This window comes from Pseudomyrmex gracilis, unplaced genomic scaffold (assembly GCF_002006095.1).
Source record: "Pseudomyrmex gracilis isolate BER0280 unplaced genomic scaffold, ASM200609v1 scaffold_39, whole genome shotgun sequence".
Classification (NCBI taxonomy): domain Eukaryota; kingdom Metazoa; phylum Arthropoda; class Insecta; order Hymenoptera; family Formicidae; genus Pseudomyrmex; species Pseudomyrmex gracilis.
Genome location: NW_018020623.1, coordinates 928,868 through 953,567, shown reverse-complemented (window position 1 = coordinate 953,567; position 24,700 = coordinate 928,868). Strand labels below are relative to the sequence as shown.

The following is a 24,700-nucleotide window of genomic DNA, read 5'->3' as shown; positions in this document are numbered from 1 at the left end:
CAAAAGATATGAGTAAAAAGAAGAGCATCTCTGTTCTAATAATAAAATTTTTTCTAAAAATACAAACTCGCGTAATTTGTGATGATACGATGGCGTGTGGTCTCTTCGAGTTTCGCTCTCCAATTGATTTTTCACAACCAGAAAAAATAACACGCGGCAAATGGAACGTTGATATCACTCGTCCGTCAAGAATTTCGATAATTTGGATCCCCCGTGTACTTTTTCCTTGTCCGTCCGCGTCGGGAGATTCCACCCTTCCGATTTCTCTTGATAAATCACTCTCTTCAAAGGGATCGTATGGCCACGACGAAATAGATACATCAGCGTCCGGAAAAATACACGCAATTTACCACTATGATACAACGATAATTCAATATTTTTATTTGCGCGTTGAGAATATTGTAAAAATGGCGTTTGAATTTATCACACATAGGTACGACGTCGGAAAATTTTCGTGATTTTACGAATATATATTTAAGCGACCATCTTGCGGCAGACGAAGAGAATTAACCGCCCTATTATCCCGTCCCGTGTTAAAATTTGCGCGAAAAGCAAACGTTCCGACGCGCGGTAATTCGTTTTTCGCGCGCCATCCGCCGTTACACACACTTCCGGCTGCTCTTCCAGACGAAATCGCTCTCTCACGCACGTAGAACGAACGCGGGGGAACAATGTCGTCGACAATATTATTCTGAGAAGGGTCACACGAGACGCGAGACAAGATACACGATGATCCGTGCCGCAAGGGACGTCTTCTCCTAAGAGCAATAGATTCAAATAATTCTTCCTCCAAAATATATCGCAGGGACGCGGTTCGAGGTCAATCGCGATGTAATGCGAAACATATATACATATATATAATCCCTTATAAATTTCACTCGCGCCGCGATTGGCGACATTCGTCATCCGCGTTTTCGACCCGCCGGACCCGAAAAGAAACCCTTTCCTGCGACGCAGCTCTCTCTTTTCTCTTTCGTTCTCTCGCTACACACACTTCGACCACCCTCTTTCCGTGGCGTTTTATTCCGTCCGCAAGAAATCTCCCGCCATAAATTCTGCGCCGTATCCTCCGTGCGTGGTACCGGTCCCTCCGGGAGTATCTTTTCTTCGTTTTTTCTTTTTTTTGCTTGGGTTCCACTCGATTTATCGACATTACCTGCCCCTCGGGTCTGGGGCGTCCATCTGTGGGCCATCTCATTTTTGCCGTCCGCTCGCGAAATAGCGCGTAGCACGCGCGCGCGTTGAGAGATTCCGTCGATCCCTAAACAAGAGTAAATTCTACGAGAGAGGGTCTCGATATTGCTGTCGGGAACGCAAATTGAATTTGATAATCTAATACACACTTGCTTGTAACGTCGTTCTCTCTTCGATCCAACTGCCCGTCGCGCGCGACGAAACATTTTTCTCAGTCAATGTGAAATTTTTAAACGCGCAAGGCGCGTTTTCTTCCTTCCACGAAAGCTCTCGGCCGGATTTATTTCGAGCTCGAGGCCGGCAAAAAACGAGGGCGAGAAAGCGCAGTCAAACGCAACAAAAAAAAAAAAAAAAAAGGTTCGCACGACTCACTTTCGCGAGACGATCTCCCAAGAGATTTTCGAGCTTTATATTTTCGCAACTGAACTCTGTCTTTTTTGTGAACGCGACAGCTTCGCAAAGCCGGTAATCATCGCGTACGCGCACGATTTTATTTTCGTCCGACCGCGAACGCGCACGGAAAAACCGCGACCGCCACTTCTTGCGAAAGTGCATAAAGCCGCGCACGGTTCTTCCGTTCTTCACATATTTCAGATCTTGGCGCTGACCGATATTCAACGCAAAAGCGCGCAACAAGAATTTCCCGATACAATAAACGTGAAATATCGCGGCGTTTCGAGAGCAAATTGCGCTCTCGCTTCTCGACTTTCCATTTGCAGAAGATCCTTCCCGCAAGTCAATTCGCTTCTTCGCGGAAGTTAAATCGAGATCGTCGCGAGAGAGTCTGGGAATCGTTTTATTTGGTGCGAACGTCTGTTCGAAACTGCGTCGCACAGACTGCAAGCGCGACTCGGACGATCCTCGGACCGGATCTGATTTTCGCATTTCGCGCGAAATTAGAAAATGTGTCGATGTGATTTTTGCAGGACTGTCCGGGAGAACCGAAGGATTTTCGAACGGAGCAGTGCGCGGAGTTCAACAGCGTGCCCTTCGAGGGAGTGTATTACGAGTGAGTATCTGAGATGTGTAGCTGATATTAAATCCGTTGATTATCAAAACGCGCGCTCGAGTGGAAAGTTCGTCCGATTCTCGTGAAACGAGATTATCCCGACGGTGATTTACGATCGGCGCTCCATGTGGGACGTGAATGACGTGAGATTCTTTGCGGTCCGTGACATCACCTAATGATCGTATATACCTTCGCCCTGTAATCCGCGGCTTGAATCGCTCTTTAATGGGAGACGTCATATTTATAGGTAGTTTTCCTTCTACGTCGTGAATTGAGCAGTCAAACGAGATTCGAAAAAGAAACTCCCGAAGAAGAAACGGACTACGAACGCGATATCGCGACGCGGTCGTACAAACGTTTTAATTTATCGACAATAACGATCTTTTTATGAACGCGACCGTGTCGTCATTCGTCAAAATATCATTAAATTCAAAATACATTATATGTTATATTATATATGTATTATATATTTCAGAATATATTATATATTGCAAACGGAAGATAATTTCGAGAGATAATCAGCTGATCTACGCGCGCGTGATTTTGTCGATGACTTTCAAATTGCACATGATGTCTTATTTTTCGCAGTTGGATTCCGTACACCGGGAGTCCGAATAAGTGCGAGTTGAATTGCATGCCGCGTGGCGAGCGATTTTTCTACAGGCACAAAGTAGCCGTGATCGACGGCACTCCCTGCGAAGCTGAGAAGAACGATGTTTGCGTCAACGGCAAGTGTATGGTGAGTTGACGACTGTAAAGAATGCCGTAAATTTGTGTTAATTTTATCTTTAAATATTTTAAATAATATTTACATCGAACAAGACAGAGACATTATTTCAACAAAAATAAAATGGAAATTGCGGGTGGGAATATACAAGCGAAATTTCGAATCTTCTGATAAATTTTTGTTGGGGCCAGCACGTCGGGTGTGATATGCTGTTGGGTAGCGATGCCAGGGAAGACGCGTGCAGAGAATGCGGCGGCGATGACTCAGATTGCAATACCGTTACCGGTGTATTCGACACAGATGACCTGCAAGTGGGTGAGTTATTTTCTCTGATCAATAGTTATTACGCGAGATCGAATTGAGTTATGCAATCATTTTCGGTCGAGAAGAAAATTATTTCTGCGCGATATATATCGATCGATAAACAACTTTTCGCTGATCCGAAATAACAATTATCGGATACCTCTGCGTTATCAAATAACAATAATAGAGAGAAGTTGCGTTCCGCAGGTTACATCGATATTTTGCTCATCCCCGAGGGTGCGACGAACATCGCCATACGGGAACTGCACCCATCCAACAATTATCTCGGTAAAAAAAAATAAACCAAGTAAACCTTTGAAAAAACACGAACACAATTTGTTAAAAATTTTATTAATCTTAAAATCACAATTGTGATTTATTTTTTCAATAATTCTCCGAAAATTGTTGTTCAGCTATACGCAACACGTCGGGGCATTATTACCTGAACGGAAACTGGAGGATAGACTTTCCTCGCAGCTTGCGCTTCTCCGGCACGAATTTTCACTACGCGAGAGATCCTCAAGGTTTCGCAGCACCCGATACCATCAAGGCTTTGGGACCGACAAACGAGCCGATTTACGTCGTGGTCGGTATTTGATCGATTTTCATCAATGAAGCGTATCCGAAGTGCGAAGCGTATTAACGAGCGAGCTTTTTGTTCGCAGCTGCTGTATCAAGATCGCAACGTAGGCGTGCATTACGAGTACAGCATACCGAAGAAGTTCTCGTCGCGCGCGGATCCGGACAGCTACACTTGGGTAACCGACGAATTCTCCAGTTGCAGCGTCACTTGCGGCGGAGGTACACCATAGAATTTTTTTTTAACGAAATTAAGTCATCCGATTTTTTTTTTATCCTTTGTGATTGTTTTTATTAAATTTTTTCTATCACTTGTAAATGTTTTAAAAGATTCGTAAAGATTTTATTGAATAATTCAAAATTGATTGCGACACGTCGGCAAAATATTCGAAAATTTCAGAGCACTAATATCTATAATTAACTGATTATTTTTAATTAGTGGTTGTCGTTGAGAACGAATTATGACAAAGAGCAAATAGGCGTTACTGATCAGCTTTAACGGCAGACTGAATAGAAATTGATCATTCATCACCCATAAAGAGCCATTTTCCTCGGTCATTACTCTTGCCGTAACACTTGGATGTGTTCGGAGTGGGAGAAAGGGAGGGGAAAGAGCAGGTCCGTTCTACGCTCCATTTATCTTTTTAAGGCTTCCAATCGAGATGGGTGGGCTGCGTACGAAGGCGCGACAATGAGCGGGCGGATGAGAACCTGTGCGATCTGCACCTGGAACCAACTGGCACGCAAAGCTGCAACGAGGAGCCGTGCCCGCCCATGTGGGTGGAGGGCCCGTGGTCGTTCTGCAGCAAACAATGCGGCGAGGGGGGCGAGCAGACCAGAGAGATCAAGTGTGAGCAGATCGTCGCGGGCGGAATCGCTTCCGTAGTGGACGATTCCCAGTGTTTGGAAAATGTGGGACCGAAAGGGCTCACCAAACGGGAGTGCAACAGAGACGTGGATTGTCCTCAATGGCACGAGGGGCCCTGGAAACCCGTGAGTTACTGCGTTACTATTCTCATTGATTCTAAATTACGGATTTATGGATCTCTATTTCTTACGTGCCGCGTTACCCGCTCGATTTTTTATTTCTTAATCTTAAAAAACTTAAAAGTTTTCAAATTAATTTGGAAACTCTGTCAACATAAATTATGCAAACTGTGCAAATCCGCACACGGTATTTTAGTTTCACTGCGAAAAGCGAAAGATATGTTTCATAAGAAGTGAATGTTTTCGCTTAGTGCGATCACATATGCGGACCTGGAAAGCAAACCAGAACAGTCACGTGCTACAGAAAAGTGGAAGGCAAGATCCAAGTGTTGGAAGATGAGGCTTGCGAAACGGAAGCTCCCGAGCGTGAGAAAGATTGCGAGTTGAGACCTTGCGATGGTCTCGATTGGGTTACCTCGGATTGGAGCGGAGTAAGTTTCAAACAAGAATCTCTTTATTTAGATTTTCGCTCGACACTTTAAATGGGAAACGGAGATAGAATTTAACAATCTCTTTGTAAATAGTGCGAAGAGAAGTGCGATCTCACCAAAGAAACCAGAACTGCTCATTGCGCTACTCAGGACGGCACGGTTTATTCAGACGATCTTTGTGATGCAGACAAAAAGCCTGAATTAGAAAGAGAATGCGAGAAACCGAAAGATTGCGAGTTTCAATGGTTCGGCTCGCAATGGAGCGAGGTATAAAAAAAAATATATATATATTCTTTGTTTTATTTCTCTAATTATTGCTTTCAGATTAATTGATCGTAACTTGGTAGTAATATTTGTTTTATCGCAGTGTTCGGCAAAATGTGGATCCGGCGTTCAGACGCGCAAAGTGTTTTGCGGCACTTTCGGCGACGATAATGTGAAGAAGGTTCCGGACGAGAATTGCGATCCCGAAAAGAAGTTCGAAGATGCCAAGAATTGCACCGCTAAGGAGCCGTGCAAGGGCGAGTGGTTTGCGGGACCTTGGAGCGAGGTTTTTGTCTTTATATTCCGTAAAAAAAAATTTGTTAATTTTTAAGAGATATAATTTTTGGATTTAATAACATTTTGCTTACAATCGCAAAGAGATATAATTTTTTGTTCTTTCTCATATAACAATAACGCTTGGATTTTGCGTTAATATTTCAAAATCGAATTCACGCGCGCACGTTTTTTATAATCGGCAAAATTATTAATAAAATCTTCACAAAGTGTAATCAACAATGTTGTCAATCATGTTTGCAGTGTTTGGGGCCGTGTGGCCTCGGCTACATGAGCCGCAAGGTGATTTGCATGAAGGATAACAAGATGGTATCTTTAAGCGAGTGTAACCCCTACACCATTGTATTCTCTACTGAAAAGTGCAACACTCAACCTTGCGAAGAAGGTAAGAATGAAACAAATTAATCTACAATTTGTTTGTTTTTTTTTTCTCGCAAGGGGGTGCGTGATTTATATTATGACGTCATTATACCTCCTTCGTTATACTTCGCGAGTGTAAAATATTGAACGAGCTTGGAAACAGCGGGCGTGAAAATAATGAGGTTCGTGGTATTAAACTCAAATGTCTTTGCGCGCTTACCCGCGATCCTAAAGGGCAACAAACCACCTACCGTGAATGCAAGGAATATAACATCTTCCCTTTCCTTCCCGTTGCAGGGGAAATTAAGTTCTGACTCGGAAATTGAGTTCTAAAGCTAATCAAGAAACATAAAGCTCGTATAAAATATTTGCGCGCAATGTGCATAAAACCGAAATGTGTAAAAAAAAACAAAAACACTTTCTTTTCCGATATACAACGAGCTTAAATATTTAAAAAATTATGACTTATGTAAATCTGTTGGTTTTTTGTCACAAACATAATTTTTAGGCGTGACTCCGGCGGCAATTACTACTGAGTCGGATGACTTAGAGGAATGCGAAGACGAGGAAGAGGAAGGTCCCATTGAAGCGAGCCTCCCTGAGGTAAGTGAAACTGGGTCGTGTCGCATCTAATCGAATATCAAGCGCAACCGAGTTCTCTCGTAACTTCGTTTCTTATTGTTCCGTCCCAAAGAACTGTCTCGCACTCGAATCAAATCGACCTTGCCTTACGCGCGAAACGATCCGGTAATGCGATTCTCCTTCGATTTCGCAGAAACCGGACGGACTGGTGCGACAATTGCAGCAGCAGAGCGTCTTTTCTCGTTTCAGGAAGCGATAAGCAAACTAGAAGGAGAAACGGACGCGACGACCCCGAGCTCGGCGTTGTCCAAAAGTGACATTTACGACACCATGTTTAGCGATTCGACCAGAGGCGATATTTCGCCTTCCGATCTCGGCAGCGGTGAGGGCAGCGGCGACGACGAATTTACCGTGTACAGCACCGACTTCTTCAGCACCGGCGGCGATTCCACCGACAAAGAGGAGAGCGAAAGTCCGGCCAGTGGAATTACAACGGAAGGCAAAACCGGTACAACGGAGTTCGGCACAGAGGTAACCGAATCGTCGGATATCACAGGAATGACTGATGTAACATTCGAAGGATCTGGAAGTACCATTGAAGAAGGATCTGGCACAAGTCCAGAAGAAGATTCGAGCGCGTCTACAGATGCGTTCTCGGAAACTACGACGAAAGGAACCGAATCGTCGGCTGCATCTACGGAATCCGGCAGTAGGTTTTTGTCAATATATACTTTTACTATAAGGTTGGCGGATATTGTTTTAATTAAAATTTTGTGTTTTATTTATATTGTTTAGGTACTGAATCGGCGCCGACAGATTCTTCCGCAAGTACCGAATTAGTTAGTACCGAGGAAGGCGAGTCGACCGTCAGTGGAAGTTCGATACCGACGACGATCGGATCTAGCGACACAACAACCGGATCTAGTGACATCACAACCGATTCTAGTGACATCACAACCGATTCTAGCGATGTTACGACCGGTTCTAGCGACGTTACGACCGGTTCCAGCGACGTTACGACCGGTTCCAGTGACGTTACGACCGGTTCCAGTGACGTTACGACCGGTTCCAGTGACGTTACGACCGGTTCCAGTGACGTTACAACCGGTTCCAGTGACGTTACGACCGATTCCAGTGACGTTACCACCGGTTCCAGTGACATTACGACTGGTTCCAGTGACGTTACCACCGATTCTAGTGACGCGACGACTGATTCCAGCGATATAACAACCGATACGACCGAATCGGCTGGCACTACCGGTTCCACAGAGTCTACAGTCTCTTCCGCGACCGAGTCAACAGAATCCACTAATACGGAGACAACAGATACCACCGAGACGGTGACCACCGATTCAACACCGACTACCGATTCTACAGAATCAACCGATTCTACACAATCAACCGATTCTACACAATCAGCAGAATCTACAGAATCATCGCAAACCACATCTTCTTCGGAAGCAGAGACTACAGTGGCAGAAACAACTGGAAGCGATGAGACCACCGAATCCAGCACTTCGTCTGGTAAATATTGTTTGCTTATCTATATATATATATACTTTGACATTACTTTATATATATTTTATTTATTAGTCTCTGAACATTATTTTTTTAAATATTTAAACACTTTGCGAGTACATTTTACAATTTTTGAAACTAGTTTTGAATAAAAGAATTACAAAAATTTTTATACTCTATAAAAATAACAGCAACAACAGAGTTAACTGAACTAGAAGTGATGGGCGAGTCTGATTTGAAAGAACAGACTGGCACGACAGAGTCAGTAGACGAAACTTCAATATCAGGTTCCACTGAAAAAACTGAGTTCACTACAATAAGCGGCAGCACAGATGAAACCACCGTTTCCGGAACGAGTCCATCGGGTGAGACGGAAACTACAGGTAGCAAAGAAACCGAAACAACCGAATCGGGACAAACTACGGAATCTGGAGAGACGACTGAATCCGGCGCTAGCACGGAAGCGACCGAAACAACGGAATCCGGACTGACTAGCGAATCTACCGTAGCCGCGACCACTGAATCAGGTCAAACGACTGAATCTGCTGAAACTGCAACCACCGAGTCGGGCGAGACAACGGAATCTACTGAAGCCGCGACCACTGAATCAGGTCAAACAACTGAATCTGCTGAAACTGCAACGACCGAGTCGGGCGAGACAACGGAAACTACTGAAGCCGCGACCACTGAATCGGGTGAAACGACGGAATCGGGCGCGACAACAGAATCCGGCGAGACTACTGAGTCGGGACAAACCACAGAATCCGCCGAAACTACCGTTTCAGGCTCTACGGAGGCCACTGTATCAGGTGCCACGGAGACCACTGAATCAGGTGCCACGGAGACCACTGAATCAGGTGCCACGGAGACCACTGAATCAGGTGCCACGACAGAATCAGGTGAGACTACTGTGTCGGGTGAAACAACCGAGACGGAAGTTACGTCCTCCACGGTCAGCGGAGAAACCGAACTCACGGAAAAGACTCTCAGTAAGTTACTAATTTAAAATATTCTGTTTATTAATTTCTCTCGTCAAAACTTATTGTTAGTTTTAATTTAAAAAAAATTCTTATTAATTTCTTTTGCGTCAACTCAATTTTAGTCACAGAAATTTGGACAACCAGCTTCCCAGAAACGACGAAGAAGCGAATGTGCAAACCGAGAAAGAGCTGCAAGAAGACGCCATTCGGATGTTGTTACGACGGTATCACCGCCGCTCAGGGACCGTTTGGTCAAGGCTGTCCGACGCCACACACGTGTAACGAGACGAAATACGGTTGCTGTCCCGATGGCGTGTCACCAGCTACCGGTCCGAAGAACAAGGGATGTCCAGATTCGCGTTGTAACGAATCACTCTTCGGCTGCTGTCCCGACGGCGTTACCGCGGCACAGGGCAACGATTACGAGGGATGCAAGAAACCTTGCGAAGAATCAGAGTTAGTTTCTTCATATTTTTGCGTCGTAACATAAAATTTCTCTTAATATAAATTTAGTGACTCTCGATCACGTTTATAAATTATATAATTAATTCACAGATTCGGATGTTGTCCAGACAACGAAACCGCAGCCAGCGGAAAGAATAATCTGGGATGTTGTAACATCACCGAGTTTGGTTGTTGTCCGGACAATATCAAAGCCGCTTCCGGTCCTGATGGCGAAGGTATAGATTATTTCATTTAATAAACGCTTGCGATATGTTATGTGTTTATAGCAAACAACACATTTTCGAACGGTTCGAATAGTAAATGTGTTATTTGCACAAGGTTGCGAGGAGGAAGTCACTTCAGAATCGTACGAAACAACAACGTTACTTTTCCCGCGCGAAGATTGCGCTAACACCACTTACGGTTGCTGTCCCGACGGCGTCACCACCGCAAACGGCACGAACTTTGAGGGATGCGGTGTCATCAATACCAAAAACTGCACCATATCCTACTTTGGATGCTGTCCTGACGGAGTTTCAGCAGGTAATTGTTAAATATTGCGCTTTCTTAAATCGCAGTTTACTTGTTCTATTCTTTATACATATATTTTATAAATATTTTATAATTTTATTCCATTATTTGTTTCTCATAGCTCTCGGACCGGACAATTATGGCTGTCGCATGCCGTGTCACGACAGCGCTTACGGATGCTGCGAGGATGGCGTAACGCCCGCTCACGGTCCGAACAAGGAGGGCTGCTGCTTATCGACTCCCTACAAATGCTGTCCGGACAACATTCTACCGGCACGTGGACCAAACTTCTACGGCTGCGGTTGCCAGTACTCGAGATTCGGCTGTTGTCCCGATAATTCAACGGCGGCGCGTGGACCAAACAACGAAGGATGCGGTTGTCAATACACACCTCACGGCTGCTGTCCGAATCGATTTACACCTGCAAGCGGACCCAATTTCGAGGGATGTCCGTGCTACACTTATCAGTTTGGATGCTGTCCCGACGGTGTTACCATTGCCAAAGGCTCTCACGGTCAAGGTAATTGCATAATTAGTTTTATAAAATTGATGCGATTTTATAAGAATATTTTTCATTGTTTGTTTACAGGCTGCGGATGCGAGAACACGCAATATAAGTGCTGTTCGGATGGCAGGACTCCGGCCAAGGGACCGAACTTCGCCGGATGCACTTGCGACGCGTCGAAGTTTGGATGTTGTTTGGATGGAATAGAGGAAGCTCAAGGCGAGAATTTCGAGGGTTGTCTCAAGGTGCCATCGATGCCTGGCGCTGCTTGCGGTTTGAAAAGGGACAGAGGCACTTGCCGGGACTTCACGGTCAAATGGTATTACGACACCGATTACGGCGGTTGCTCGAGATTCTGGTACGGAGGCTGCGAGGGTAACGAGAACCGATTCAAAACGCAGGAAGAGTGCAAAGAAGTTTGCGTTAATCCGAAAGGAAAAGGTAAAGTGAAAAAATATCTTTCCGAAGCAACTTGTTTAATTTAAATTCTGTATGTATTTTTTATAAACAAACTAATATGTAATTTAAGATATTTTGTAATATCGTATCAGAACAACGATCTTCCGATTTCTTTTTGTAGCCGCTTGCTTCCTACCGAAGATCGCCGGTCCTTGCGAAGGATATCATCCGACATGGTATTACGACGCTGGCAGAAAACAGTGCGGACAATTCATTTACGGCGGTTGTCTCGGTAATGATAATAAGTTCAAAACTAGAGAAGAATGCGAAGAACTCTGCGTCACTCCGGACGACGTCGGTAAGAAATTCTGTGAAATTTTTAAATTACAACATTAATTTAATTTGGATTTTTATTCTACAATAAAAAAAACAAAATTGCACTCGGGATTCGCAGAATTCGCTATTCAGTTTTTTATATTTTATAGATCCTTGTTCTCAGTCGAAGGAAGTAGGTCCTTGCGAAGGCAACTTCACAAGGTGGTACTTCAACCGAGAATCGCAGACTTGCGAGCAGTTTATATACGGTGGTTGTAAAGCGAACGAGAACAACTTCCCGACGGAAATTGCTTGTCATCAGCAATGCTTACAACCAGGTCGAAGGAAAGGTATGTACTTCTTTTATTCTTGCTGCTCTTTTAGATGGTGTGCCTTAAAATTAAATAGTGTTACGTATTTTAGAGAAATATATAAATTTTTTAATATTTTTAATTTGGTCCATTTCAAGTACACTTTAGGTACTTTTTATCTGCACGATATTAGAAAATGCTATTCGAAATGAGTTGCTCTATCGATTTTCATTAAACATTTATGACAGAGAAAAATTACAGTAATAAACTGTTTAATACAGTAATATCTACATCAAAATATATTAGTAACACAGAATACTTTTTGAAATTGTGTGGAATGCGCTGGTAGTGATTTCTATCGATTTAATACTCGTGATGTGTGTGTGTGAGAGTGTGTGTGTGTGTGTGTGTGTAGTGTGTAATAACTAATTTAACAAATAAATATAATGAAAGTCAGTATCAACTTTAACAATTTATAAAAATGATGTGAGCCTGTATGATCATGTTCTGTCAAATGTTCTATCTTTTTCTTTTTCTATCTCTCTCTGTAGATCTAATATAAATTTATTAAACTTACCTCTCTTTATCTAATATAAGTTTGTTAAACTTATAAAGAGAAGAAACACACATACATAATAAGGTTTTAAAGAGAGAAATCAAACACAGAGGATTAAATAACACCTCACGACGTCTTAAAAATTCAGTAAGAAATTTACTTCGTTCCGATTAAAAAAAATCTTCCATAATTGGCTCTGTATATTAAACGGGAAATGTATATAGTTTTATCGGCGTCGAGTTTGATTGGCAGTAAGAGCGTGATGAAGTAATTCGAAACTCCTCTTGCAACCGATATTAGTTCTAAACGTCAGTTACGAGGATCGACACGCCCGCATAGTGATGGACGAACTTTTGCAGTAAAACTGTCTGATGTGTGCACCATGAAGAAAGATCCCGGACCATGTCCGGGCTCGGCGTTGCGCTGGTATTACGATGCCGAGCGTGGCACTTGTAGACAGTTTGTTTACGGTGGTTGTAAAGGCAACGCCAATAAATTCCGTAGTCTAGCTGCTTGCCAGCATCGTTGCCCATCAACAGGTATACTTAACAACAAAAAAAAAGAAAAAATTTTGCTTTGCAGTAACATCACGCAATGAATCTGAAAAAAAAAGAACTCGATATATCGCTCGACTCGACTTCGGGAAAGCGATGTTTTTTTTTTTTTTTTCTATAGCACAGATTTTGCCAGGTGTTGGTGGAAAAGAAGCACACATTGCAACACGGTCGTTTCAACAATAATTCGAAACAATAGAATATATTAGTTTTCACAGATGTTTTGCAAAAGCCACGCTTTTTCACTTGCGCACACATCCCCTTCTAATGCACAATTCTAAAAATTTAGTTAAAATACAAGAATATAAAATCGAATTTCGCAATTTTTATTAATATTCCTTTCAACAAGATTTTTTATGAAGTCATAAAGTTAAGTTTAGTCAGTTAAAAATGTATCAAGGCAGTTTTAACACGTTTTCGATTAGATCATTTATTAATGCGTGATGACGGTGATGGGATAAAAGTTATAAATGTAGGTTTCACGATTACTTCTTTATTTTAATCAAACGTGCATTATTACTTGCTGTGGTAGTATATAGACGAGCTGTGTTTGACTAATAATACAAAATAATGAGTTTCAAGTTAGAAATATTTCAAGCAACTGGGACGGAGTCGATTAATCAAATCTAACTTTGCATGATGTGATCATTAATGCGATTAACAGATCTTTGCACGTTGCCGCGGGCGGAGGGTACATGCGCGGAGAAGCAATCTCGATGGTACTTTGATCAATCGGAGAATCGCTGCATGCCATTCTATTACACTGGTTGTGGTGGCAATAAAAATAACTTTGAATCTAGAGACGCATGCGAGTCTGATTGCCCGCCTAAGATCGGTAAGGATTTCACATCTTTCTGACATCTTTTCCGTACAATATCTTCTTTCAGGCACTTTTGACTTTAGAAACGGTATTCTTTCGCATCTCTGTATCACTTTAATAACAAATCTATCTTTTCTATGGGATCGTATGGTGCATGACAAAGAGTTAATTAGAAAAAAAATTATATTTTATATTTTGTCTACGTTATGTCACGTACATGACACATTTGTTTGCATGCGAATCTTTTTAATACAAAAAAACTATTCGAACATTTGGGTCGATCTTTCAAATCACCTCTCTCTGGTAATAATTTACTATTTTTTTATTTTTCTGATTTTTTACACATTGTTGCTGGAAGTGTCCGTTTCTTTTTTTTTTTTTTTTCAATTACTGAACTTTGATCATTACAATTAACCGCAAGACTCTTCGGAGAGTTGCAATGTCCCAAATTCAATTTCTGAATTCGCGAACACAGAACAAGACACCTGTCTGCTGCCCGCTCTCCTGGGAGAGTGTCACGATTACACTCAGCGTTGGTACTACGACTCCTATGAGCAGCATTGCCGGCAATTCTATTACGGCGGATGCGGCGGAAACGAGAACAACTTCTTGACCGAGACGGACTGCGTCAACAGGTGCGAAACGGCCGTCACCACGCCGCCTCCGCCGGGAGGGGAAGTCGAGTTCCAACCAGGTAATTTTCCATTCGGCTTCAGAGATTGTTAGCTACTACTGTTCTCGCAAGTAACGAGATATATACTTTACGCTGAATATTCCATCCCAGAATTCTGTTACCGGCCCGACGAACATGGCCCGTGCTCCGAGAATCAAGTCAAGTGGTTCTATGACAGTCGCGACGGCGTTTGCAAGCAGTTCCGCTACGGCGGTTGTCAGAGCAACGGCAACAACTTCAACACTCGCGAGGAGTGCGAGTATCGCTGCGGCGAGATTCAAAGTACGTGTATGATTTACAAAATCAAGAGGCATGATAGTGCCTCGCGCCGAGTTCACGCGCGCAATGAAGTGTCTTTTTTTATTTCCCTTCCTGTCATAAAAGCAAGATTTGTAAACAGACATGGCACATAATTAAAGTCCGACGGTCACGAAACGCACGAATCGCAAGCCAATGTGCCGGCATCTCTCGTAACATCATGTCGTACACACATTCCAACTTTATAAAGATTTCTCGTGGCGTTGACGCGCGCGCTTGCGCGTCTGTACTACCTATGTGCTGTATATTTGCGTATCTACGCATCGCGCGACTTGCGCACGTGCGTATCGAATCGCATGAGCGAGAAAAACGCTGCAATTAAATTTATAAGTTAACAGCCGCGTAATTAGATGCAAAGATAACGTATTGCATGATGCGTTGTCAGTTTTTACTCTTTGTGTGAATTTCTTTTGTATGCTTTTTTGAGAAGTCTGCGATTTTTTTTTTTTTTTAGAAAAAAGCGTACCTCTTATATCGTAAAATAACATGACTCTCGTTACGAAAAATCTCATAACGCTGGTTTCGCAATCGAAGGGGTGAAAATCGATTGGAAAAAAAGAGAGAAACTCCGGATACTGTCGCCTCCGACGTACATCTGCAGAAGCAATGTAAAACGATGTAAGAGGATTAAAACGCTCAGTCGATTGGCTCTTATCATATCGGTTCTGTTCGGGTTGTAAATCTATAAAGCTATTGATTGATCAATCACGCGGCACCATGGACGCGCGACTCGCTTTAACGATCGTTCTGTGAATCTGCGTGCTTATAGAAAATTTATAACAACGAAGCTCAGCTATACTCATGCAATACTAATCAACTATCGCTATTGGAGTCTCCTATTCTAATGCTAACCGAATGATTAATTAGCATTTCTGATGATTGTCTTTAATTGACGGTGAAGTGAATTAGAGTCGAGGGACTAGGTCGGAGAACAGCGCATTTCGATATATTAACACGCAACACATCACACGGACACATTTGTGTCACGTCGGGGAAAGGCAAAGGTGGCGAGTCGCTCGCATACGCGTGTACTTTCTTTCGCCCTGTAAAAGCCGTGCTCTCGCGCGAGAAGTAACCGGAATAGAAACCGAAACGCGCAACCCATTCTCGTGGCCCAGTTATAGACGTCCGCGTAAAGTCGAGGCTGGTTAGAGATCGTAAAGTAGCGTGATGTCGGACCGACTGGCATGCTACAGAAAAATCATAAACTCGATTCGTCGAAAGATGAGGGATCGTCTTGTCTATTAAGTCGATTGGTTGTTGACTTTCGTGTGTATTCGGTTTTTTGTTCGCACATCTACAACGCGAGCCTCTCCAACTTTGTTGCTGCGCGCGATGCTTCGATTATTACCGATAATTCATACAGATAAAAAATGTTAACATACGTGAAAAACATTATTAAAACCATTTTTCAGACCCTTGCGCGCTACCGAAGGTTGTCGGTCCTTGCAGCGGTTCCGTGAGCCAATTCTACTACGATCACAATAACGATTCCTGTTACGAGTTCGAATACAGCGGTTGTCAAGGCAACAAGAATCGCTTTCAGGATAAAGAATCTTGCGAAAGTAAGTGCAGACGGCAGCCGCCGGTCGTTACACCGCCGACCACGCCGGTCGTTATCACGCAGTTGCCTGAAGAATCAAAGAGTCCGATCTGTTTGGCGCCGGTGGATCCTGGCGAATGTAACAGCTCCATCACCGCGTATTATTATGACGCGCCGCATCAGACGTGTCAAGCGTTTATTTACGGCGGCTGTGGCGGAAACGCGAACCGATTCCAAACCGAGGAACAGTGCGAACGGCTGTGCGGCAAATTCCACAAACAAGGTGAGTCCTTCCGTTGTCAGTTTATTTATAAAGAATTGAAATAATTTTAACAAATATCTTACAATATTTGATTCAAACAATTTTTTTTCATAGCGCGTTTAAAAATTTATTTACGACGTAAGTTATTTTTATTTATTTTGAATTTATAGAACAAACTTGATTTTAGAACAAAAAAACTTCTTTGAAAAACAAACTTAATCGATTGTGACAACTGAAATTATGAAAATAATGATTTAATATCAGATTTGTGCAACATACGCGTCGATCCCGGCCAATGCAGAGGTAGTTTTCACAAATTTTATTACGATCCGAGCTTGCGTGCTTGTCGCGAATTTATATACGGCGGATGCGACGGTAACGCGAACAGATTCAGCACAATCGACGAGTGCGAGTCCGTCTGCATACATCACGAAGAACCCGCGCCTACCGGAAACCAAACTAGCCTTCCAAATCAATACAAATGTACGTACACATTTTCCTACTTGACTTTTTATCATTTTGTAGATAAGAAAATCTCTTACAAATATCAATCAATTTTCGTGATTACGACACAGTCTTAATGGTGATGATAAAAAGTCGAGTAACAGTCTTAATGATGATGATATTAGCGATCTGTAGCGAACCGGTCGACATCGGATCCTGCACGTCAGGCAGCAGCAAACGATTCTACTTCGACGAGGAATATCAAACATGTCGAGCGTTTATTTACACCGGATGCGGTGGCAATCGCAACAGATTCAAGACCTTCGAATCTTGCATTAACACTTGTCTTAGGAGTAAGTTCAGGACGCGAGATCATAAAGGAGCGCTTTTTTATTCTTTTTTTGTATACGTTTTACGCAGATTCATCTTTATTTTGCAGTGTACAGCAATCGTCCTCTCTGTGCCATACTTTTCAACTATTTTATGTCAGTTTATATGCTTTTATCGCGCAAGTGTTCGTCTACATTCTCAAATGCTTTATTTTTTATATGTGTCATAGAAAAGTGCGCTTATATATCTGCAATTCTATGTGCGTATCAATCACGTTTACGCGTGTAGCATTTTACTAGATATAATTTGTTAAATTTGCAATTCAAATGCAGTTATGCTATTTCTATTGTTTCAATATTCACAAATTTTATAAGTAAATAATAACATGTTTTAAAAGCTTTTTTATATGTATATACGTAATTTTGGCTACTGAACACGTGAATAAAGAAATACTTTATATAATTTTTTTTTTTTATGAAACTTTAGTTTCTTGTACAAAAATTTTTATTGCATTGCTTACTTTTCTTTCGTCAATGTAAATGCAGTGTGTCGTTCATTATGTACATAGCAACACAAATGTGTCGACAGCTTTCCATCTCTGTGTCAAAGTTCTCGTTGCTTGAGAAAACACAACGTTCCCAGATTTTTTAACGCGTGATCATATTACAGCTAATATTAACGAGATTGACGTGGACACAGAGGATCCGAAGGACAAATGCGCGGAAGTTAAGCAGGAGTGCGCTCAAATTCACTGTCCGTACGGCATGGAGCAATTTGTGGACTCGCAGGATTGCGAACGCTGCAGATGCGTTGATCTTTGCAGGAGACAGAGCTGTCCTGATGGAACTACATGCACCATTACGCTTGTGCAAGAGGAAACGGAAGATAAATACAAAGCCGTTTGTCGACCAAGTAAGTTGTTAGCGCAAAAACAAAATAAATATCATGGAATATTTTTTTTAGGAACTTCAGTTATTTTTGTTGTACACTTGCGAACACTTTTATTTAATCTGTTCTTCATTTTTTTTAAATATTTATAATTTGAGACAACACAGTGAGTTCTATCAATAGCATTTGTCACTTGCCGAGTAATTAGAAACTAAAATCGCATCGTTCTCTCGCAGAAGACAAACCCGGTCGATGTCCGAAAGTGTCTCACAGCACGAGATGCGAGCAGGAGTGCGTCACGGACGCAGATTGTTCCGGTGATCGCAAATGCTGCGACAGCGGCTGCGCCACTTCCTGTCTGGAACCCGCGCCGGAAGAACCGCTCACAACGACTTATCGCCCTGTAACTACGCCGCAATACGGTGGCGAACCCGCGAAGATTCAACAACCCGAGGAACCGCGTGTCAGCGCGCAAGAAGGCAATCGCGTCACGCTGAAATGCGTCGCGATAGGAATTCCGAAACCAACCATCACGTGGAGAAAGGACACCACATTGGTAATTTATATGTTTTCACACCTGTGAATTCACCTGTAATCTTAAAAGTATTTTATCGTGACAAAAACTGAAGCGTTTTGATTGTTGTTGAAATATAAAATATTGTCCGATCATATTTTAGATCGGACCTGCCGAGCCGAGGCGGCGTATACAACTCGACGGGTCTCTTCAGATTATCAATTTATATACTTACGACAGGGGAACTTACGTCTGCACCGCTGACAATGGCTTAGGACCACCGGTAAGAGCGGAGTATCAATTGGAAATCACAGGTACGTGAGAGACTTTCCTGACTGATCTTGCAAAAAAGGAATGGAATCTTCTATTTATAATTTTAGAATTAACGGATTGTTAGATGGTAGTGGACTTTTTGCACCGATTCTGTTGTGATTGTCTTTTCTCTATTTGGTGACGTGTAAAAAACGCATGAGAATTTCTCAAACTGAACATATAACATAAATCTTTCGTCTCATATTTAAAGTTACTCTGTTCATTAAATTATACATATCGCGATCTTGGTTGGATGCATTGTGATTGTTGTGAAAAAAAAAAAACACTTCAGAATATCTTCTGGCATTATCAAACTGGATATCGGTTAACTTTCCTGGCGACGGTATGACCTAACACCTTTCTTGTCTCTAAGCGTCGCGCATGCTCCTCTTCTGCACTATGTAGAACCAAACGATCTTCCCGTCGGCATCATCGGTGAGTCCAACACTCGCGTAACGGTGACGATGAACTCGCCGATATCTCTACATTGTTACGCCATGGGATGGCCGCGACCGCAGATCACTTGGTGGCACGGCGATCGATTGTTGCCTCTGGTCTCCGACGAATACGAGCAGGACACTGACTATACTCTGCTGATACGTTCGGTAACACTGTCCAATCTCGGTGTTTACACCTGCCAAGCGTTCAACGGTATCGGAAGACCGGCGTCCTGGTCGCTTACTCTGCAGGCGATCGGACCCGTCTACAACGTCAAACCCGAACAGCAAGAGTACACCAAATACCTCGTTCAACCCCCGAAAAGACCCACCACTGAGAAGCCTCAGTATCCTTACAGACCGACCAGAACGCAAATTCCCGAGACGCAGACTTACGCTCCCATTTATCCCATCAGACCGTCTCGCATCCCTCAAGTTATTCCTCTCGAAACCACCACATTCAGACCTGACACCGCTAGATTCAAAGGTGAGAGAATCACTGTGTGCGCATTTTCAAGGTTGCGCCGATCATTGTGTCAAGCTCCGTTGTTTCGAATTCGAGACATTTCATTATTGTTTTTATACGATTTGCGTATCTAAATATTTTATGGTTTTTATTGTATTGATTACAATGGTGGCGCAACAACGCGTAATCTTCTTTTTGCATGCGTATCTACTACTTCAATTCGCATCCTTACTGCTTGTGGCTGTCTTACCATAACTCGCTTGTTGGCGCTGTTTAAAGTATATATTAACCAATTTAAAACACAACTATTCTCAGAAAATAAATGTGTATAAAAGTATATTTGAAACAAAAATTTTATATTTTTTTTATTTAATTTGTTTTTTATTTCGAAAGTTTTGAAATAAAATGGTTTGTAAACAAACTCGATTTGCACGCAGTGCCGGTTAAAGTCAACGTATCGCTCGAACAGTCGCAGTTCCCCGAAGGTAGCGACATAAATATTCCTTGCACTGTGGACGGTTATCCAATTCCGCGTGTACTCTGGTACAAGAACGACGAACTGATTCGACCGGATAATCGGATCAAGATTTCGGGTAAGATCGTCGAGAAATAAGCGCTTATTCAACACTATTTTTATGAAGATTACACGATGAAACTGCGCGGCGTTTGATAATAAATTATAAATTGTACATGCTTCTTCTTTCAAGAACTCAATCGACTTATCATCAGCGATGCAAATCGCGAGGACTCTGGCCGATATCGATGCGAAGCGACTAACGAATACTCCTCAGATTCCGATAGCATTGATATACGCGTAGCCGGTGAGTTGTGTCAACATTTTTCTACGTTAATGTATTCGTAAATATTTAATGTATTTGAAATGTTTTTAATTATTCGCACGCACACATATGTGTGTTCCGCTTTGTTTATAATCATCAATTCTCGCTCCATTTTACTTTTCTAGGAATCTTCATACATCCCCATTGCCAGGACAACACGTTCTTCGCTAACTGCAAGCTGATCGTAGAGGCCAAGTATTGCACGCACAAGTACTACGCGAAGTTCTGTTGCCGGTCGTGCACAGAAGCCGGTCAGTTGCCGTCAAAAGGACCGCATCTCGACAACTCGAGAAGAAAAAGAAGATCCATGTTTCTGCGAACGCTCGTCTAAGATGTCAAATCGACTCTTCGGCTATTTCCGACACACACCAACACACATACGTGACCCTGAATTCGTGACCGGCGGGATTCGCGATGGGAAGAAGACGAAGGGGAACGAAGAAGTCACGCGCGCTTCCTCTCCCTTTTCCCCTCTGACCGGACGTGCCGAATACTCGACTTGTTAACTCACTGCCAAAGCCTTAGAGCGTTTATACATAGATATATATATATATAATATATGTATACATATATGATAATCCATCTAAGTTCGCGAGATCGACGATCGCGCTTCGGAGGCTTGGCGCTTCGATCTCGCTTCTCACGAAGTCTCCTCTTATCCATGTATATACGATCTGACGCTGAATCCTAGTCCGACGGAGCCATATTAGGCGAGTTAATTAACTTGTTTTTTTTTAAGAGAAAAAACCTCTTTCTTCTCGGTGAAAAGTGTGTCGCGACCGCGCGTATCTCTCGGACAACATCCCGAGGATGATCATCAGTGTCGGCAGACTATCCGAGCGCGCCGTAGCTCTGCGGATCGTGTTGTCGAGTCCGCGAGAAATTGATTCTTTAGATTACTCTCTCTACACATGATAATTATACATAATTAATTTTATGCCGCTAAACCAAGTAACTTATCAAGCAACCAAGGTACACCCGCACGATTCGGAGAACACGATCCCTTCAATGAAGTCTCGATCGATAAGCGACGATAAGCGTGGCCATTTTTTTTTTCTCATGCATCATGGTGCCAGTCAGTAAATACGCGCGCGATGAAAACGACGCGCGTGCGAAAAAAATGTTTGCGCGTGAGAAATATCGTAAGTTTTAGGCAGGGAATTTTATCGTATCCCGATGAGTCTGAAAGGACACACACTGTGCTGCGTGACTAAAAAAACGAACTTGTACCTACTTGTATTAAGCATATACGCACGTTACGTTGTACAATATAAATAGTTTATTACGCAATATACCATTTATACTCCTATGGTATTGTTAGTACTTGTTTCTTATGGATATTCGCATATAAATATATATTATACGTATTGACATAACGCGCGCCGCCGCGTATGAATTCTTTCATGTGTCATTCTTCAAGAAAACTGCGTGATAAAATTTATATTTTCCTTTTTGTAGCAGTATAAACATCTTTATAATAAATAGTATATACTAATTAAATCTCTTTGCGCGAACGGTTATTAAACTCTCGTCTTTGTTACTTTTATTACAGGAATATTAACTTTTTTCTTATTTACGCGAGCGGCGCGTTGCATCTCTCACTGTTACATGTCGTTGGTGTATGTGTACAGTCGGTTTTTCTACCATATCTATACGATACGATCAGTTATCGCATTCGTGTTATCGCAGACCTGTTGCATTCAACGTTTGTTCCTCAAGCATTTTAATAGTAATCATTACTTACGTACTCTATTTACTAACGTATCGTCATTCATGATATATCGAGTAGAAATGTAGCAATTGTAGTCGACGATTAGAAAAATGTAGAACGGAAAGAAGGTACCAAAACGCATTTATATACATACACACTTACACACACGTACACGCGCTCGCACACACACACACACACACACTCACACATACACACATACATACACCGTAAGTGTAAGTCGTGAGAGATTGTTACCGATCGGAATCGACGTATCGCGAGCTGTAGGACGACTTTTGATTGTTCCGTACTTGCACCGATTCAGTCGCAGTAAAAAAAAAAAAAAACGCAGTGCCTTATTAGATGACCTGTGTAAGAGAATTGGGGAAAGAGTGCTGAATATACACGACGTCTTGTTAGTGTAAATAGTTACCGTAATATCGCTCCTGTTATTTATTTCCAAAACATTGTGTAGTAGAGATTTAGATCCAAAGAATTTACGTACACAATCGATATCAAAATTCAAGCGTGAAACTAACAATAAAAAACAAAAATATCCGACGAAGTTATTAAGTACTCTTCTCCTCTGTGCTCCAGTAGATTACGACCAAGAGACATGTAAAATCGTTATATAGCGACACAAAAACTGTACTACGTAGCGCGTAGTGTGATCCGTGTGTTTAATTTTTTAATTAACGATCTAGCATAGGCAGAGTCGACGTTGATCAGCTGTTCCCGCGAAGTTGAAAGTTAGTTGCTGTCGAAAGAGAAGGCGAAGAAAGCAAAGATGAATAAAATCGCGTTAAAAGTAAAAAAAAAAAAAAATCTATATATAAGGCACATTCTGGACGTGCGTGTTAGTTCGTTCTACTGTAAACTTGATTATTTGTGAAACAAAGACGTCGTCGCGTCACGTGTAGATGTATATATAATTTGTATTGCGATTTTATAGTATTGTCGTGTTTTCCAATTACACACACACACACACACACACACAAACACAAACACACACGCACACATATCCCGACCGGATACGGCACATCCTTGTACAGCAATCATCGATGTCCGTAGGTACGAGCGTAGCGCGTCTCGCAGCTCACGTTTAATCAATGTGAATCTCATTTAAACACGAACAAAAAACAAACCTGAGACCGCGAATAAATTTCGCGGAATTTCTCGTGGAATTTTTTTGCTGGAACTTACCTCGCGCTTAACAACGTCGACTAATCGATAATGATCTGCTGTCTTCCTCTTACCGACAAAGATCGTGTCGCATTTTCTATATATCTGTACGACGAATTCGATTGGATGCACCAGTGCGCACTGAGTGCGTACTCTTTCAATGTGTAGTAAAATACTAACAATGAAATATTCTACTACACATTGAAAGAAGATGCGCTCGGTGCGCACTACAGCATCCAATCGAATTCGTCGTGAGACGCAGCGCTGACATTTTATCGATACTACGGGTCTCGACACGAAGAGAGCTGACCTTCTTTGTAGCAGAAAATTGCCAAAAAGAAAACAAAAGAGAGAGGAAAAAAGAAAGAGAAAAGGGGCAGAACTAAGGAACCACAATTCATATCCCTCACGCATAATTATATCGATAGAAGTTTAGCTCTTCACGACAGTGCTATACCGTAAAGAAAAAGTCTTTAGTGGATGTAATTGTAACTCTCTATAAGTACCTTATAAGTAATAATTAATATATATATATATATATATATATACATATACATATACATATACATATATATATATATAATTTTAAAATAAAAGGTAAAGATATAACTGAAAATGCCACTTTACAATTATTGTATGGACAATAATAATAATATAAGATCCTTAAATATACGATTACACGATCAGCAGGATTATTATTTTGCGTTAGTAGAAAAAACCAATTTGCTCTTCACGCAACCAGTCTCAACTGTTTTTTAATTACTCGCCAGTGTCTACTTCAAAATATTAATTTAATAACACTTTAACATTATCTCGTACCAATTTGTTTTAAGAATAATAATAATCTAATTTATTTTACTAACCTTAATGTACCGTACAATTACACAATATATGAGTTTCGTCAGGTTTACATCCCCGATATGACAACGCAGATTATGAGAATTTATTCTAATTCTCTGTTGTAGTTGTTGTTTTGCCTCGGGAAGGTAACGTTTATACTGTTCCTCAATTAAGAGTGTGATTTCTATGCGTTCACTGGCGATGCGTTTGATCTTCGCGAACAATTCGCTGTGCACGTCTACGCACTGACGAAAGTTCTTACGATCGAGTTAATACACATC

General features: G+C 41.9%; 1 protein-coding gene across 4 annotated transcripts; it reads left to right on the top strand.

Moving 5' to 3' along the window:
• The first annotated feature begins 2,126 nt into the window (after positions 1-2,126).
• Positions 2,127-24,203, top strand: LOC109852915 (papilin-like). Of its 4 annotated transcripts, none has more exons than XM_020424498.1 (34): positions 2,127-2,203; positions 2,792-2,942; positions 3,122-3,245; positions 3,441-3,521; positions 3,647-3,819; positions 3,899-4,034; positions 4,462-4,805; positions 5,051-5,230; positions 5,324-5,497; positions 5,598-5,780; positions 6,032-6,173; positions 6,657-6,751; positions 6,980-7,439; positions 7,526-8,254; positions 8,440-9,237; positions 9,351-9,684; positions 9,784-9,908; positions 10,012-10,215; positions 10,325-10,723; positions 10,793-11,149; positions 11,289-11,465; positions 11,593-11,772; positions 14,139-14,357; positions 14,448-14,618; positions 16,070-16,480; positions 16,724-16,942; positions 17,089-17,256; positions 17,903-18,145; positions 18,358-18,677; positions 18,799-18,949; positions 19,353-19,871; positions 20,288-20,443; positions 20,558-20,671; positions 20,815-24,203. In XM_020424498.1, the coding sequence occupies exons 2-34, from the start codon at positions 2,838-2,840 to the stop codon at positions 21,018-21,020; spliced, it is 8,397 nt and encodes a 2,798-aa protein (XP_020280087.1). In that variant the 5' UTR covers positions 2,127-2,203; positions 2,792-2,837; the 3' UTR covers positions 21,021-24,203. The 4 variants fall into 4 exon arrangements, with proteins under 4 accessions (XP_020280087.1, XP_020280086.1, XP_020280089.1 ...); XM_020424497.1 differs by lacking the exon at positions 17,089-17,256 and adding an exon at positions 13,508-13,678; XM_020424500.1 differs by lacking the exon at positions 19,353-19,871 and adding an exon at positions 13,508-13,678.
• The last annotated feature ends 497 nt before the right edge of the window (positions 24,204-24,700 follow it).

Excerpts from the sequence above, each read along its gene's own strand:
- LOC109852915 (XM_020424497.1), top strand. The coding sequence starts at position 2,838 with ATGCCGCGTGGCGAGCGATTTTTCTACAGGCACAAAGTAGCCGTGATC. Across the intron at positions 10,724-10,792 it reads CAAAGGCTCTCACGGTCAAG|GCTGCGGATGCGAGAACACG; the intron begins GTAATTGCATAA and ends GTTTGTTTACAG. Across the intron at positions 20,672-20,814 it reads CATTGATATACGCGTAGCCG|GAATCTTCATACATCCCCAT; the intron begins GTGAGTTGTGTC and ends TTACTTTTCTAG.